At 41.7% G+C, this 17,066-nt stretch overlaps 1 protein-coding gene across 2 annotated transcripts; it reads right to left on the bottom strand.

Moving 5' to 3' along the window:
- Positions 1-2,106: 2,106 nt before the first annotated feature.
- Positions 2,107-16,952, bottom strand: iqcc (IQ motif containing C). 2 transcript variants are annotated; one of them, XM_080211370.1, is made up of 5 exons: positions 16,906-16,952; positions 9,157-9,300; positions 4,339-4,720; positions 3,390-3,511; positions 2,107-3,246 (listed from the first exon to the last, which is right to left on the bottom strand). In XM_080211370.1, the coding sequence occupies exons 1-5, from the start codon at positions 16,945-16,947 to the stop codon at positions 3,208-3,210; spliced, it is 729 nt and encodes a 242-aa protein (XP_080067496.1). In that variant the 5' UTR covers positions 16,948-16,952; the 3' UTR covers positions 2,107-3,207. The 2 variants fall into 2 exon arrangements, with proteins under 2 accessions (XP_080067496.1, XP_080067495.1); XM_080211369.1 differs by lacking the exon at positions 16,906-16,952 and adding an exon at positions 12,623-12,703.
- Positions 16,953-17,066: the final 114 nt, after the last annotated feature.

Raw genomic sequence — 17,066 nt, 5'->3', positions numbered from 1 at the left:
GGCACTGGAGTCCTAGAGGTAGAATCAGTCTGGGTAGAAATAAGAAATAGCAAGGGAAAGAAGTCCCTGGTGGGAGTAATCTATAGGTCCCCAAACAGTAGTTCTGCAGTGACACACAGAAATAGATAAGGCTTGTAAGAAAGGCAATAATCATGGATGATTTTAACATGCACATTGACTGGAATATTTAAATTGGCAAAGGTAGCCTGTATTGCAAAGTGGCACATTGATCTTTAAAATTTTCCCAATCTTCCAAAGGGTCACTAAAAAATAATAAAAAGAGCAACCATAAATTAAAATACAAAAACAGACAGCAAAAGCTTCTGTAAATATATAAAGAGGAAGGGAGTAGCTGGAGAATTAATAATGAGGAATGCAGTATTGGCTGAGACACTAAATCAATTTTTGCCTCAGTTTTCATGGTGGACATGAATACCATCCCAAAAGAAACAGAAAATGCAGGTTATAGAAAGGAAGGAACTTAACATCACTAGGGAAAAAGTACTGAGCGAACTATTGGGATTGAAGGCAGACAAGTACTAAGGTTCTGATGGCCTATTGTCTTAATGGAAGTGGTGCTGGAGATAGTGGATCCATTGTTACAATATTCCAAAATTCTTTGAATATGGGAATGGTTCCAGTCGACTGGAAAAATGTGAATATACTATCCTTATTCAAAAAGGGAGAGGCAGAATGTAGGAGCCTATAGGCTAATTAGTTTGACATTTGTCATTGGGAAATTATTAGAATCCATTATAAAGGAAATAAAAACAGGACATTTAGAAAGTCAGAATGCAATCCATCATGGTTTTACGAAGGTAACTCATGTTTGACTAATTTGCTCCGAGTTCTTCCAAGATGCAACAAGCAAGATGAATAACGGTGATCCTGTAGATGTCGTATATCCGGACTTCCAAAAGACATTTGGTAAGGTGCCACACACAAGATTAGTTTGCATGGGATTAGCTTGGATACAGGATTGGCTAATAGCTTGGATGTGGGATTGGCTAACCAACAGAAAGTCAGGATAAATGGGTCTTTTTTGGGTTGGCAAGATGTAACTATTGGCGTGCCACAGGGTTCAGTCTTTGGACCCCAAAATTTCTGACTTGGATACAGGGGTAGTAGGGAAGGTAGCCAAATTTGCAGACGACATTGAAATAGGCAGGTTAGCAAATTGCGATAATGGAAGAAATTTACAAATGGATATGGATAGGTTAAATGAAGGGGTAAAATTTGGCAAATGGAGTTTAACATGAATCAGAGTGAGGTTATCCATTTTGGTATGAAAAAACCAAAAGCAACTTATCTAAATGGAGAGAAACTTCTGAGAGCTTCAGAGCAGAGGGACTGGAGTGTCCTTGTGCATGAGTCACAGAAAACTAGTATGAAGGTATAGCAGGTAATAAGGAAAGCAAATGGAATGGTGGCAATTATTGCTAAAGAAATATAATATATAGGTAGTGAAGTGTTGCTAAACTTTAGTTAGATTGCACTTAAAACATTGTGCAGTTTTGGTCCCCTTACTTGAAAAGGAATGCGGTTGCGGTTGGGGGCAGTTCAGAGGAGGTTCACTAGATTGATTCCAGAGATGAGGAGTTTGTCTTACAAAGAAACGTTGGGAAGGTTAGGCTGATACTCCCTGGAGTTTAGAATAATGAGGCGATCTAATTGAGGTGTACAAGATAAGGGGTATTGACAAAGTAGACGTGGAGAGGATGTTTCCTCTTCTGGGGCAATCTACTACAAGAGGTCACAGTTGTAGGATAAGGAGTAGTAGATTTAAAACAGAGATGAGGAGAAGTTACTTCTCTCAAAGGGACATGAGTTTGTAATATTCACAACCCCAGAATGCAGTTAATGCCAGAATCTTGAGTAAATTTAAGGAAGAGGTGGACAGATTTTTAATGAGTAATGGGTGTGAAGGGCAATGGTGAATGGCAGGAAAGTGGAGCTGAATCTGAGATGAGATCAGCCATGATTGTATTGAATGGCAGAGCAGGCTCAAGAGGCTAAATGGCCTACTCCCATTCCTTGTTCTTAGGAATCTTGAGTCAGAAGATAGAAGTTTTTGATATATTTTAAAAATAACCAAGGAGAGCAATGTGAAGAAATAATTTAAATTTATTGCAAATATATATCTATACCAAGAATTTTCCTGATGCATTGTAAGTGCACAATTCAAAAATACTTCTCAATATCAAAAGTGACATGACATCACAAAGTGCATGTTTTAATTCATGGTCATTGTTTAAACAGTAGTCAAGGAAAGGTTCATGCTCGCTTTTCTCCTTTACAAAAAGAGACTTGAGCACAAATCAATGTTTCACTTAGCTACTAGCCGAGGGGAGTACCTGGCTTCTGGTCCATGCTCTGGAGAAGAATTATGGAGTTGAAGCAGTAACTCTGTTTTTTTTTTCCACAAACACTGCCACACTTGCTGAGGTTTTTCCAGCATTTTTCTTTCCAATTTCCAGCATCCACAGTATTTCACTTCTATTCTGTTCTATGTACTGTTATCAGAATGCATTTATTGTGAAATAAATTGTGGGCACTTGTCTCCTATTGCATATTAGTCTTAAATGTGCTCCCATACCCATCCAAATTATTTATTTGTAGCATTAAACCTAAAGCACCACATCCCGTTTGGGCAAGATAAAGCCCCTGGGATAACAGAGGAAAGGTAACTCAAGTGAGCAGTAGGTATTTCCTTTCTACTGCAGGCCAGTACAGTTAAACACATCCAGACAAATTGCTGAGTGATGGAACTGGTTGGCAGCATCTTGGCTGAACTCCAAGATTAGTGAAAGTTGTTCTAGACCACTAGCCAGGAAACCAGTCACAAGTAAATAACCTATCACGCTAAATTTGAAAGGATTATTATTTTTTGCAGTAAACAAAACAGGGCTCAATGTTTAACAGAACCATTAGAGAATCATACCCTGGAACATACAAGTTGAAGTACTGCTTCAAGGAATGCATTAAGTTAATGTTGTTAATATTCTTTTCATCTAATGCTTTCCAGAAATGGTTTCTGGTAGGTTCCATTTCATTGCATTCACCCCACGCACACACACAGAATTGATGTAATATCATTCCTCTTGCATCTAGTTCATTGCCAACTAACTTCATGAAGAACTGTTCCATGGATTGTTCAGATCTGCTTCTCACGGTTTATGCAGTGTTGGTAATTCTGAAACCGCACCATCATTCTGGAGTACCCAATCGTTGTTTCAGCGTCAAATACTGTTAAAATAAAATAAGACCACCGCTATGAGCGAGTAACATCACACGTGTGCACACAGTTGTTTATAAGGTTATAGCACAAGGACAGACTATACACAGTTTTTGGATTAGATGCACTCCTCACATAGCAACTTCTTACTTACATTTTTACGACTGGCAATGGCCTGTTGCAGCCACAAGAGTTCCATTGCAAGGCTACTTCTATACTTCTGTAGCCCTTGTAGTGTTGCTGGCATCTCTTTCTTCTGTAATTTACACAAAGGCTCTGCAGAATTCAAAAAACAACATTCCTGATCATGAGATTTTTCATTGACTAATTCTTATATTTAATTGCAATTCACAAACCAACAAGTTTTAATGGGGATTAAAAAGTAAGTGGGTCAGAGGAGCAGTTTTGTAAGTTTACCCACATTTTAAGAAAATGTATCCACTATTTACTAAAATCTGTTGGCAAGTCAAGGCAAGTACAGTTGAATCTGTGATAGACAACAATGCAGAAAATAATTTTCTGGGAACACAATTTAATCAGATCCAAATAGGAACACATTCAAATGTGAGTGCAGGTAAAAGAGAAACATTTTATTGATTTTTTTTACAAAATCTTATCATCATCCACCACAGAATCTAATGTTTGGTAAATAATTATAGAGTTTTTAAATGTACAATCAAATCAAGAAGTATTCTAAGTATCTGCACGATTTAACATTTCAAAACATTTCTAACCATTAAGCATTATAAAAACAAAGAGATTTCCTTCAAGGTTATCCATAGAATTCCTACAGTGCAGAAAGAGGCCAGCTAGCCCTTTGTATTGGCACTTACTGTCCAAGAGAGCTTCCCACCCAGGCCCTCCACTCTGCCCTATCCCCAAAACCCCACACATTTACCACAACTAATCCACCTAACCTACACATTGTTTGAACACTAAAGGGGCAATTTAGCCAGGCCAATAACCTAACCTGCATATCTTTGGACTGGTGGGGTGTGTGGACCAGAGCACCTGGAGGAAACCCACACAGACACAGGGAGAATGTGCAAACTCCATACAGATCTTTTGCTTTAGCACATCACTCACTGAATCTTGCACTTTACCTGTACTGATGACATTAGGTGAAAGCTCCAATGATGTATTATTCCAGACTGATGTCACATCAGTAAGGTCCATTGTGGTATCAGAATCTTTCCTCTCATCATCACTTGCAGGGGATGTTTTTTCCATTTCTAGAGGTTGAATAACTCCTTCAATCTGATTTGGTGCCGGATCAGCTGAAGCAGGAACTACAATTGGAGTGCTAGGAACTTCCAGCTGCTCAGATAATGTACAAGTATTTCCTGTGCTGGAGAATGTTGCACCATCTTTTTCTGGTTCATCATTCACAAATAATGGACAAATTCCATTTCCTTCGTCTTCATGACAAAGTGTTTCAGATGTTTTCTTTTTACTTACACCATTCATGCCTTTCACTTTTGCATCCTGTCAAAGAAGAAAACAAGTCTCATCAAAGCAAATTCTTGATTGAAGCCTTGTAGAAAAGAAAGCAAGGTGGCTGCTAATTCTTGAAGTAACATTTGTACCGCTAGCCCAAGCCTGAATGCTGTCCAAATCTTGCTGCACACAGGCACCTTCTGCTTCACTATCTGAGGAGACAGCATGTGGCAGCTACATACAGAAACAGCTACATAAATTAGGAACAATCATGGTATCAAATTCTGTGTACAGCAAGAAATGCTAAAATAATCCTTAGCAATTTACCTATCAAGCTGCTAAGTAAACAAAAATGTTTAGTGATTAGTCAATTAGTGTGACAGGAAAATTTATCCCACAAAACGGCTCTAATATTCATGCTCCAGTTGTCTTTGAAACAATTTTGAAAAATAATCTCAATTACTGATACAGTTAGACAAAAGACAAACAAAGTTCTTTATCTGAAAACCTACTGATGCACAATGAAGCAGTCTTGATACTACGCACACTGCAACATCATGGGACTTGCATGCTGTCAGCAATGGCTTTCGGAAGCACATCAAGTCTACCCTTGGACTTGAATTCAAGAATGTTAAAACAACACAAACACACAAAACCATTGTTTCAATGCTTGTAAAAAAAATCCAAAATAACAATGAGTGAAAAACTATAAGAACATAAGAACATAAGAAATAGGAGCAGGAGTAGGCCATCTAGCCCTTCGAGCCTGCCCCGCCATTCAATAAGATCATGGCTGATCTGTTGTGGCTCAGTTCCACTTTCCTGCCCTCTCCCCATAACCCTTAATCCCCTCTCTTATCAAGAACCCATCAACCCGCTTCTTAAAAATATTTAGCGAGGCAGCCTCCACCACTTCAACGGGCAGAGAATTCCAGAGATTCACCACCCTTTGAGTGAAGAAGTTCCTCCTCAACTCTGTTCTAAACCGCCTCCCCTTTATCTTGAGGCTGTGCCCCCTAGTCCTACTGTCTTTTTTGAGCGGGAAGAGTCTCTCCACCTCTATCCTATCCATCCCATTCATCATCTTATACGTCTCAATGAGATCTCCCCTCATTCTTCTAAACTCTAACGAGTACAAGCCCAGTTTATTCAGCCTCTCCTCATAGCTCAATCCCCTCAACTCCGGTATCAGCCTAGTAAACCTCCTCTGCACTCCCTCCAGGGCCAAAATAAAGTTACAAACTTTATTTTGGCAAGAAAGAGGATAAATAGAGCAATGGGAGATTTAAAGTGATCAAAGTTGGAGGAGAGCAAATTAAATTCTTAAAAGAGATGGCAGCAAGAGAGAAAAGAACAAAAAGTTGGAGTCGCAGATTTGGGACATTTTTTGACATGAATCCAAAATGGTAGATCAGCAGAAGCAAGAGAAGCAACAACTGGAAAATGTAAAGGACAAGTAGCCAATAGGTAAAATGGAGGACTATAGACATGAATCCAGCTACAAGATTCTGACATGGCAGGCTTGTATAGTAATGCACGAAATAGGTTAAGATGTTTAGAGATAGCGAACATTACTTTTAATAGAAATAGCATCATGAAGTAGGAGGATAACCTCAATATGCAATCAGTGACACGGTGGTTAGCACTGCTGCCTCACAGCACCAGAGGTCCAGGTTCGAGTCCCAGCTTGGGTCACTGTCTGTGTGGCATGTTCTCCTCATGCCTGCGTGGGTTTCCTCCGGAAGCTCCGGTTTTCTCCCAGTTTGAAAGACGTGGTTAGGCGCATTGACCCTAACAGGCACCAGATTGTATAGCAACTAGGGAAATTTCACAGTAACTTCATTGCTGTGTTAATATAAGCCTACTTATGACTAATAAAATGAAGTTTAAACTTAGATTACAATTACGATCGGAGTTCTCTAACCTCGTCTGTGGCTGGGATTCTCCAGTCCCACTACCGTAAATGAAGATTTGGCAAATTCTCTATTCTCACTAGCAGGCTGAGAGAGCCTGGAGAATTTCAGCCTATGACAAGGACTTGAATGAGGCTGACTGAGCAACTGCCCCACCTCCTCCCCCGATCTCTCCCCCCACCCACCCTGCCCTCACCCCCCTGCTCCTCCCCACCTCCTCCACACCCAAAATTGAAAAACAGAATACCTCCAAAATAACCTGGTGCCAAAAATGTGCAATTTCAATTATTCCTGGAGTTAAAACAGAGGCATATAGTAAAAGAAAGCCAAAATGATTAACTAGTCATTGGCAAGGATAAATCAGATTCAAACAAAAATATTTCTACTGACTTAAAAGAAAACTGTTCTCAGGAGAACAGGGATAGGGGTTGATATCAGCTGAAAGAAACAAAAACAGTTCTTATAACAGTCAAATAGGTGACTGGAGAAGATTGTAGCAGATAATGGTGAGTGCATTCAATTCTTTTTAGTTAGGTCAGAAAGTCATTAAGAGGCAAGAAAATGTATGAGAGCTCCATTCACAAGGAAGTCCCAAAGCAAATCACAGCCAATGAACTATTTTTTGAGTGCAGCCACCATTGTCGTGCAAGGTACACCAGAGCCAACTTGTACGCAGCCAGTCTAACAAACATCAAAGAGATAAATAACTGGAGAGTGTGATGATTAATGAATGTTATCCAGAATACTAGGTGAAATCACTTACTCATGTTTAAAAGATGCTAAGGAATCTTTTACATCTCCCCAGTAGGGCAGACAGTGTTGCGGTACAAGTTCTGATGGGAAGGACATGACTAGCCAGTGCGACAATCCCTCAGTAACACAGAGTGACAGAAAGAGGGACACTAATGCACACAAAACAATAGTCCATTATTTCACATCAACTTTTGATGTACTCTTATGTCTATAAAATTGATTATATTTCAAAAATAATTAACTGACTAAGACTTAGGACATCTCCAGGACACAAAAGGTGTTTTGAAAATCAAAACTGAAGAATGCTGGAAAAATTCAACATGTCTGGCAGTATCTGTAGTGAGAGAAAACAGAGTTAGTCGGCAGGATTTTCCGGCTGCTCTCGTCCCGAAACTGGAAAATCCTGCCCGAGGTCGACGGACCTTTTCATGGTCTGCCCCTTTCCTGCTCTGATTCCTGTGCAGGCAGAACAGGAAAATTCGCCCCAGTGTTTCAAGTCTATTAGGCTCTTCATCAGAATTAAAGACAGGAGGAAATGTGTTGGATATTAAAAGTGTGGCTGTGAGAGATTGCAACAAAGTGTAGCAACCTTAAGAACAAGAAACAGATGGCCTGGTGTGGCAGAGGGAGGATTTTTGCATTGAGACAATACACGAATGGAATTTTATTAAAAACAGTTTAAGATGGAGGAGAAGATCATATTCTAAAGTTGTTGAACTCAATGTTGAGTCCTGAGGTCTGTAATGTGTCTAATCAGAAGATGAGAAACTGCTCCTCTTGTGTTGAGCTTCACTGGAACACTGATCATCATGACACTGTAGCAGGCCAAGGACAGGCATGTGGGCATGGGAGCAAGATGCTAAATTAAAATGACAAGCAACAGGAAGGCTGGGGTCATGTTTGCGAACTGAGCAAAGGTGTGTAAACCATTGACATTACAGTAACTCATCAGGGAGGCAGTGGCCTAGTGGTATTATCGTTGGACTATTAATCCAGCTAACGTTTTGGGCACCTGGGTTCGAATCCTGCCACAGCAGATGGTGGAATTTGATTTTTTTAAAAATCTGAAATTAAGAATTCACTGATGACCATGAAGCCATTGACAACTGTCAGAAAATCCCATCTGATTCACTAATGTCCTTTAAGGAAAGAAATCTGTTGTCCTTACCTGGCCCACATGTGACTCCAGAGCCACAGCAATGTGGTTGATTCTCAATTGTCCTTGGCCAACTAGGGATGGGCAATTAATGCTAGCAGCCAACGATGCCCATGTCCCATGAATTAATAAATAAAAAATATAATAACTACTACCTGCTATTTCACAGGTGCTTAACCCTCTCTCCGCTCACATTGTCTGTACCTTTAAGACTTGATTACGTAAAGACTCGCATTCCAGCCATTATCTTGTAAATTGAGTTTGTGTCTATATATGCCCTATTAGTGAACACAGCTCCTCACTCACCTGAAGAAGCAACACTCCGAAAGCATGTGCTACCAAATAAACCTGTTGGACTTTAACCTGGTATTGAGACTTCTTACTGTGCCCACCCCAGTCCAACACCGGCATCTCCACATCATGCCCATTTAATATCACAGACTATTTAATATTGAGTACACACTCAGTAAATTTAATGGTTAATTGCTATTCAGAATTCTGAATTATTCTGTGAAAGGGCTCCAGTATTTATTTTTCTGGAGAATTTTTCCTGGACAATGCAAGAGTGGTTTTGTTATCTTAAAATTCGTATCAAACAAGATGCTTCAAAAAGAAATTATATATATATAGAAATAAACACACTGTTGTCCAGTGAAACATACCTGGTTCTTAAATTTGGGCCTCAGTAGTTGCTTGCCATCCCATTCCAACAAATCCATACCTTCCTCAATTTCTTTTACAATACTTTCATAATCTTGGCGCAAACGTTGGAACTTTTTTCTCACCAAATAACCTCGAACATAAGCCTAAAAGAATGGGGGGTAGAGATATGCTTTTAAAATTTGTAGCGGAGAGGATTATATGTCAAGGAATATTGCTAAAATAAACAACAGCCCCAGTTACCCATCCCCATCAGGTGTCTACAATACTCGACACTTGTACTGGGCACTAACTGCCAGTCACCAGCCCAATTCAAAGCAAGACGACTGTAAAATTAAAATAGCAGCAAAATACTACGGATGCTGGAGATTTGGAATGAAAATACAAAATGCTGGAAAAACACAGGTCTGGCAGCATCCGTGAACAGGGAAAGAGTTAATGTTTTGAGTCCAATATGACTCTTCTTGGAACATAAAACAATGTGCAATAGTTTTAAAATAACTCAGCTTTACTGACTAATGCTTCGTATTAAATCATCCATGGGATGTGATGAACAGAAATATTGACAGCAATTCAATAAATGTTGGCTTTATGAAAGAAAAATCTTTTGAAGCAGCAGATTATTATGCAACTCGCAAAAAGGAAATAGTTCACAGTCAGGGCCCGAATTAAAATATTTTCGTTTCATTTCAGCGTTGGAAATAAGCTTTGAAGGACTTTTGCAGAAGATCTAAAACAAATAAAACAATGGAGTTCATTTGCAAAGATTGATTCATTTATTCATCCTTTCAATAGTGACACACAAAGAGTTTCCACACACAGGGTTGCTTTTATCTGCAGGAAAACAATGTTAAAATCAGCCCTGAATATAAGCATGCAAACGTCAGCGATGCTAAAGATTAGCACCCAGTCAGAAGCTTGAGAATTGTGGGTTCAAGCTATATTTCTGGGCTCAAGTATTGGCTTGCCACTTTGGTGGCTGTTACCATTCAATAAGTCATAATGCAGGACTAATATTCCAGAAACCCAGAATGATATTCTGGGGACCCAGGCTCAAATCCCACCATGGCAGATGGTGAAATCTGAATTCAATAAAAATCTGGAATTAAAAGTTTACTGATGACCATGAAGCCATTGTTGTAAAAACCATCTGGTTCATTAATGTTCTTCAGGGAAGAAAATCTGCCGCCCTTACCTGGTCTGGCCTACACGTGACTCCAGACCTACAGCAATGTGGTTGACTCAAAGAGAATTAGGGATGGGTAATTTGGATTGCTAGCAATGACCACACCCATGAAAGCACGAAAGAAAACATTAAATCAAGGTCTCATCAGCGATTTCAAAATGGACATGAAAAATCCCACTGAGCTTGGAACTCTCAGTTTTGGGTGATGTTCATTCTTCAACCAGTGCCACCAAAACCGCTTAAAAGGTCATTCATGTCATTACTATTAGTCATCTACTGTAATTAAATTTTCCAGCAAAAGAACTTGGAAAGCATTTTGGAACATCCCAAGGACATGAAAGGTGCTACATCATTTCAAGTTTTATTAAGGGGATAGAAATGTAGGCAGCACAGTGGTTAGCACTGCTGCCTCACAATGCCAGGGACCTGGGTTTGATTCCTGGCTTGGGTCACTGTCCGTGTGGAGTTTGCATGTTTCTCCCCGTGTCTGCATGGGTTTCCTCCAGGTGCTCCAGTTTCCTCCCACAGACTGAAAGACATGCTGGTTAGGTGCATTGATCCAAACCAGCACCAAGTGTGGTGACTAGGGGAATTTCACAGTAACCTCATTGCAGTGTTAATCTAAGCCTTTCTTGTGACTAATAAATAAATAAACTTTAACCTAGAATGAATGCACGATCACATTTCATTGTTAAACATAACACAATCATTAAGGCCATAAAGTAAAGCAAACAAAACACTTCCATGTTTGTTTTTCATGGGATAGAAATGAAAAGTGGATAATTTGGGGAGGATACTCCGGGCCTGCTAGCTCCAAATCACAATGCTCCGGAGAATCGGGCATGGCACAAAAAATGGGTTTTATGTTAGGTGCCAAACCCATTGTGAAGCTCCTAGCTCACCCACCCAGCCCTGATCGTCAAATGCATATTCAAATTCAACATTTTAAATATAATAAGCAGGCTTGAAGCTCCATTCCACTTCCCACTGCCTCAAAAAATCATAATCAAGGACCCCATGCACCCCAGACATTCTCTGTTCCACCTCCTTCTGTCAGAAAAATGATATAGAAGTCTGAGGTCACGTATCAACTGCGTTAAGAACAGCTTCTTCCCTGCTGCCATCAGATTTTTGAATGGCACCACCTTGGACTAAGTTGATCTTTATCTACACCTAGCTATGAACGTAACATTGCATTCTCTCCTTTCATAAGAACATAAGAAATAGGAGCAGGAGTAGGCCATCTAGCCCTTCGAGCCTGCCCCGCCATTCAATAAGATCATGGCTGATCTGTTGTGGCTCAGTTCCACTTTCCCGCCCTCTCCCCATAACCCTTAATCCCCTCTCTTATCAAGAACCCATCAACCCGCTTCTTAAAAATATTTAGCGAGGCAGCCTCCACCACTTCAACGGGCAGAGAATTCCAGAGATTCACCACCCTTTGAGTGAAGAAGTTCCTCCTCAACTCCGTTCTAAACCGCCTCCCCTTTATCTTGAGGCTGTGCCCCCTAGTCCTACTGTCTTTTTTGAGCGGGAAGAGTCTCTCCACCTCTATCCTATCCATCCCATTCATCATCTTATACGTCTCAATGAGATCTCCCCTCATTCTTCTAAACTCTAACGAGTACAAGCCTAGTTTATTCAGCCTCTCCTCATAGCTCAATCCCCTCAACTCCGGTATCAGCCTAGTAAACCTCCTCTGCACTCCCTCCAGGGCCAAAATATCCTTGCGCAGGTGCGGCGCCCAAAACTGCACACAGTACTCCAGCTGCGGCCTCACCAATGCCCTATACAGCTGCAGCAAGACCTCCCTACTTTTATATTCAATCCCCCTCGCTATGAAGGCCAGCATCCCATTCGCCTTCCTGACCACCTGCTGCACCTGCAAGCTGGGTTTTTGCGACTCATGCACAAGGACCCCGAGGTCCCTCTGCACCGTCGCCTGCTGCAGTTTTTCGCCATGTAAGTAATAGTCCTTCCTACCATTCTTCCTACCAAAGTGGACCACCTCACACTTGCCAACATTAAATTCCATTTGCCATTTCCTGGCCCATTCGCCCAGCCTATCTAGATCCTTCTGCAGACTCTCCACACCCTCCGCACAATTTGCCTTTCCCCCAATCTTGGTGTCATCAGCAAATTTCGACACCCTGCACTCGGTTCCCTCCTCCAGATCATACCTTCTCTGTGAACAGTATACTTTGTCTGTATAGCGCACAGGAACAATACTTTTCACTGCGTGTTAATACATGTGACAATAATAAATCAAATCAAATCAGCACCTGCTTTTCATCCGCCTCCCCAGTGAGATCCAGGCGGGCCTCCATACAGGTCCTCACAAGCGAGGAGCTGGCGTGTTGGAACCCTGAGGGTCGATGAAGTACCATCAACTTCTCAGCAATGAGGGGAATTCTCCACCCTCACACCACACAAGTATGAGGTTTAAACGATCCCCCACACAGTTCCTCCCCCCTCAGGCCCCTCCCCCCCTCAGTTACCCTTTTTAATTCTCTTCAGGCCATGCATCTTGGCAGTGCCAACAATGTACTGCCCATAGGCACTGACCCCCTAACCTACACTTTGACCTCAAGGGGAAGTAGCTCCAGTGGCCACTCCTCCTCTGCTGCTGCTGCCAGGCTGCCATGGATAGTCTCTCAAAGGTCCCGGGGGTTGGGTGGGTTTGGGGCAAAAGGGTGACCTCACCACTCTCTGCTGGAATGGGGAATTGCAGCTGGACTGCCCCTTCTAGCTCTAGCAGACCTAAATATCACCCCTGGCATGATTTCAGGCAACTCTGTGATCAATAGCAGAGATTTTATTTTCTCTGTCAGAAACTGCAGGTGACAACAGACTGCTTTGAAGTCCTCTGACGGAGAGGAGTAGTTAATTTCACTTGGGTGGGGGATCCAGTCTGTCCAGCTGTGTACTCAGTCCCAATGTATGCACACAGTTTTGATTTGAAGTTGCTGAGGCTTCCCAGAAAACTGAAATCGCTGAAACCCTCTCCATTGCATTAGAAGCCTTTGATCTGTAACAAATTGTGTACTGCCTGGTAAAAAGATTCAGCTGCCAGCTTCATGGAATTCTATCACCCAGCCACCTATATTTAGTTTTATTTCCTTTCACACTTGAACGCACCTCAAGTACCTCATTGATCCGGACCTCAGTGTTGACAGAGTCTAAGCCTGATTTTCAATCTACGGCTTAAATTTCTCCTTGAAATGGTTTGCAACTTGATGTTTTATTTTGTTTTCAAAATAAAACAAATGATTGGGCAAGAACACTGAAGATCAAAGAATGTGGCTATCTCAATTTAGTTGAAAAATTAGAAAAGTAGCACTTTTTCCAATGGTGAGAGACTGAGAAAAGTTGGTAGTTAGACTGAAGGAACCTCTGTATCCTTGTAATCAAATCAAAGTTAGCATGCAGGTACAGCACACAATTGTGTACAGCATTAGTGGTCATACCTGGAATATTGTACATAGTTTTGGTCAGCCAGGACAGGCTGCAATTACAGAGCATTTTTAAATAGAAAATATCCCAAGAAAGGAAATACTTGCTTTAGAGGGGGTGCATTGAAGAGTTCACTAGGCTGATTCTTGGGGAGGGGAATTGTGATACGAGGAGACATTGAGTAAACTAAGCCTATAAAACTAACAAAATTCTTAAAAGGGCTTGACAGAGTGGTGCTGGGAGTATAGTGATTGCAGTCTCAAAACAAAGTTGGTAATTTAGAACAGAAAAGGTGTCAGAGTGCTATTTTGGGATTTATTACAAGAGCTGTGGATTTATCCATTAGATATATTTACAAAAGATCAATGTCTGAGACAGATGAACAACCATGATTTTTTTGAATGACAGAGCAGGTTTGAAGGGCTGAATCTTGCCCCTATTTCTTTTACCGTTAACACTAACACCACTGTAGGTGGTTTTATGCAAGAGCATTCTAAATGTTAGGAACTGCTTGAACTCCACCTGTGCTCAGATATCAAAGCAAAACAAGTTTAAGTGCATGAGTGAGATACAAACTAACAGCAGTAGGCCATTTAGACCTCAAGCTGGTCCACCTTTCAGTATTATGGCTGATCTGCTTATGGCCTCAACACCTTAACAAACAGCCCTAAAAATTTTTAGTGAGCCTGCTTCCAGCTGGGGAGAAAATTCCACAAAGTCACAACACTCAAGAAGAAAAAAAATTTCTTCAGCTTCAATCATTCAGCTGTAACACACTATAACAGAAAAATAAAACTCACAAAGTGCCAGGATTTTAATTTCCAATCACTGGATAATGTTTATAATTACTATGGTAACCACCTTACAACACTGATAGTGGTTAGCACTACTACCTCACAGCCTCAGGGAGGCACATTGGATTCTAGCTTCAGATGACTGAGTGGAGTTTGCACAGTCTCCTCTTGTCTGCATGGATTTTCCTCCAGGTGCTCTGGTTTCCTCCCACAATCCAAAGATGTACAGATTTGGTGGACCGACCATGCTAAATTGCCCTAGTGTCCAAAGAAATGTATGCTGGATGGATTAACACTGGGAAATGTGGGATTAAGAGGATAGGGTAGGGGAAGAGGGCCTCAGTAAGATACTGTCAGTGTCTGGAGAGCAAATACATGGGGGTTACAGGAATAGGACCTGGGTGGGATTATCATTGGTGCAGACTCAATGAGCCAAATAACCTCCTCTCGCACTGTAGATTCTAAATCAAGATTTACACATACTTCCAATGTTTAATAAGAAATAGGAGCAGGAGTAGGCAATCTAGCCCTTCGAGCCTGCCCGCCATTCAGTAAGATCATGGCTGATCTGAAGTGGATCAGTTCCACTTTCCCACTTTCTCCCCATAACCCTTAATTCCGTTGTCCATCAAAAACCTATCCACCCGTGACTTAATTATATTTAGCGAGGTAGCCTCCACCACTTCAACGGGCAGAGAATTCCAGAGATTCACCACCCTTTGAGTGAAGAAGTTCCTCCTCAACTCTGATCTAAACTGCTCCCCCCCCACCTTCCTTATCTTGAGGCTGTGCCCTCTAGTCCTGCTATCCTTTCTAAGCAGGAAGAATCTCTCTACTTCTACCCTATCCATCCCCTTCATTATCTTATACGTCTCTATAAGATCCCCCCTCATCCTTCTAAACTCCAAGAAATACAGTATTTAGTCTCTCTTCATAGGCCCAACCCCCTCATCTCTGGTATCAGCCTAGTCAGCCTCCTCTGCACTCCCTCCAAGGCCAATATATCCTTCCACAAGTGCAGCAACCAAAATTGCACACAGTACTCCAGCTGCGGCCTCAACAGTACCCTGTACAGTTGCAGCAAGACTTTTATATTCTATCCCCCTCGCTATAAAGGCCAACATTCCACTTGCCTTCTTGATCATCTGCAGACTGGGTTTTCGCAACTCATGCACAAGGTCCCCCAGGTCTCTCTGCACTGTAGCTGCAGCTTTTCACGTTTTAAATAAAAATCCCTCCTACTATTATTTCTGCCAAAGTGGATAACCTCACACTTGCTAACATTATACTCCATCTACCAGGTCCTCACCCACTATCCAGAGATCTCTCTACAGACTTTCCACACCCTCCACGCAGTTTGCTTTTCCACTCATCTTTGTGTCATCAGAATTTCATCACCCTACACTCAATCCCCTCCTCCAGATCATCTATATAAATGGTAAACAGTTGAGGCCCCAGCACCAATCCCTGCAGCACTCCACTAGTCACCTACTGCCAACCAGAATAGCACCCATTGATACCAACTCTCTGTTTCCTATTAGACAGCCAATCCTCTACCCACGCTAACACCTTACCCCCAACTCCATGCACCCCAACCTTCTGTAGCAACCTTTTATGAGGCACCTCATCAAACACCTTTTGGAAATCTAAAAACACCACATCTACCAGTTCCCCTCTGTCTACCGCACTAGTCACATCCTCAGAAATCCAATAAATTCTTCAAACATGACTTCCCTTAACAAATCCATGCAGCATCTGCTTGATCAAACTATTCTTTTCTAGGTGACTCACTATTTCTCCATTGATGATGGATTCTAGCATTTTTCCAACTACAGACATTAAACTAACCAGCCTATAATTCCCTGCTTTTTGTCTGCTACCTTTTTTTAAACAGCAGCATAACATTAGCCATTTTCCAGTCTTCCAGCACTTCCCCAGAATCCAGCAAATTTTAATAAGTAATTACTAAGGCATCCACTATCACCTCTGCCATTTCTTTTAGAACCCTGGGATGCATCCCATCCAGTCCTGGGGACTTGCGCACCTTCAGTCCCATTAGTCTATCAAATGATTTCAAACAGACTTCCAGTTGGTAAAAATTGTAATTTCATAAAATCCCTACAGTGCAGAAGGAGGCCATTCGGCCCATCAAGTCTCTACCGACCACAATCCCACCCTGATACTAAGTGACAATTTAGCATGGCCATAGCCAATCCACCTAACCAGCATGGCTTTCAGACTGTGGGAGAAAACCCACGCAGGCACGGGGAATACAGACACCCCCGTTCCGTGTGTAAATGGAGCCGCTGGTCACTGACCTGGAGAACACACACACCCCGAGGAAACTCCGCCGCCGCCATTTTAAACCGGCACAGCGGAAGTGACGCAATCCCGTGAGGGGCGGTAACGTAACCAATCACCGCCCGCCTCTGGGATAATTGACAGCCCGTTCAGCCAGTCACTATCCGGGGTGGAGGGG

This window comes from Carcharhinus amblyrhynchos, chromosome 24 (genome assembly GCF_965287045.1).
Source record: "Carcharhinus amblyrhynchos chromosome 24, sCarAmb.v2.hapA, whole genome shotgun sequence".
In the NCBI taxonomy this organism is placed as follows: Eukaryota; Metazoa; Chordata; class Chondrichthyes; order Carcharhiniformes; family Carcharhinidae; genus Carcharhinus; species Carcharhinus amblyrhynchos.
The sequence above is the reverse complement of the archived record's forward strand: the minus strand, read 5'-3'. Positions and strand labels throughout refer to the sequence as shown.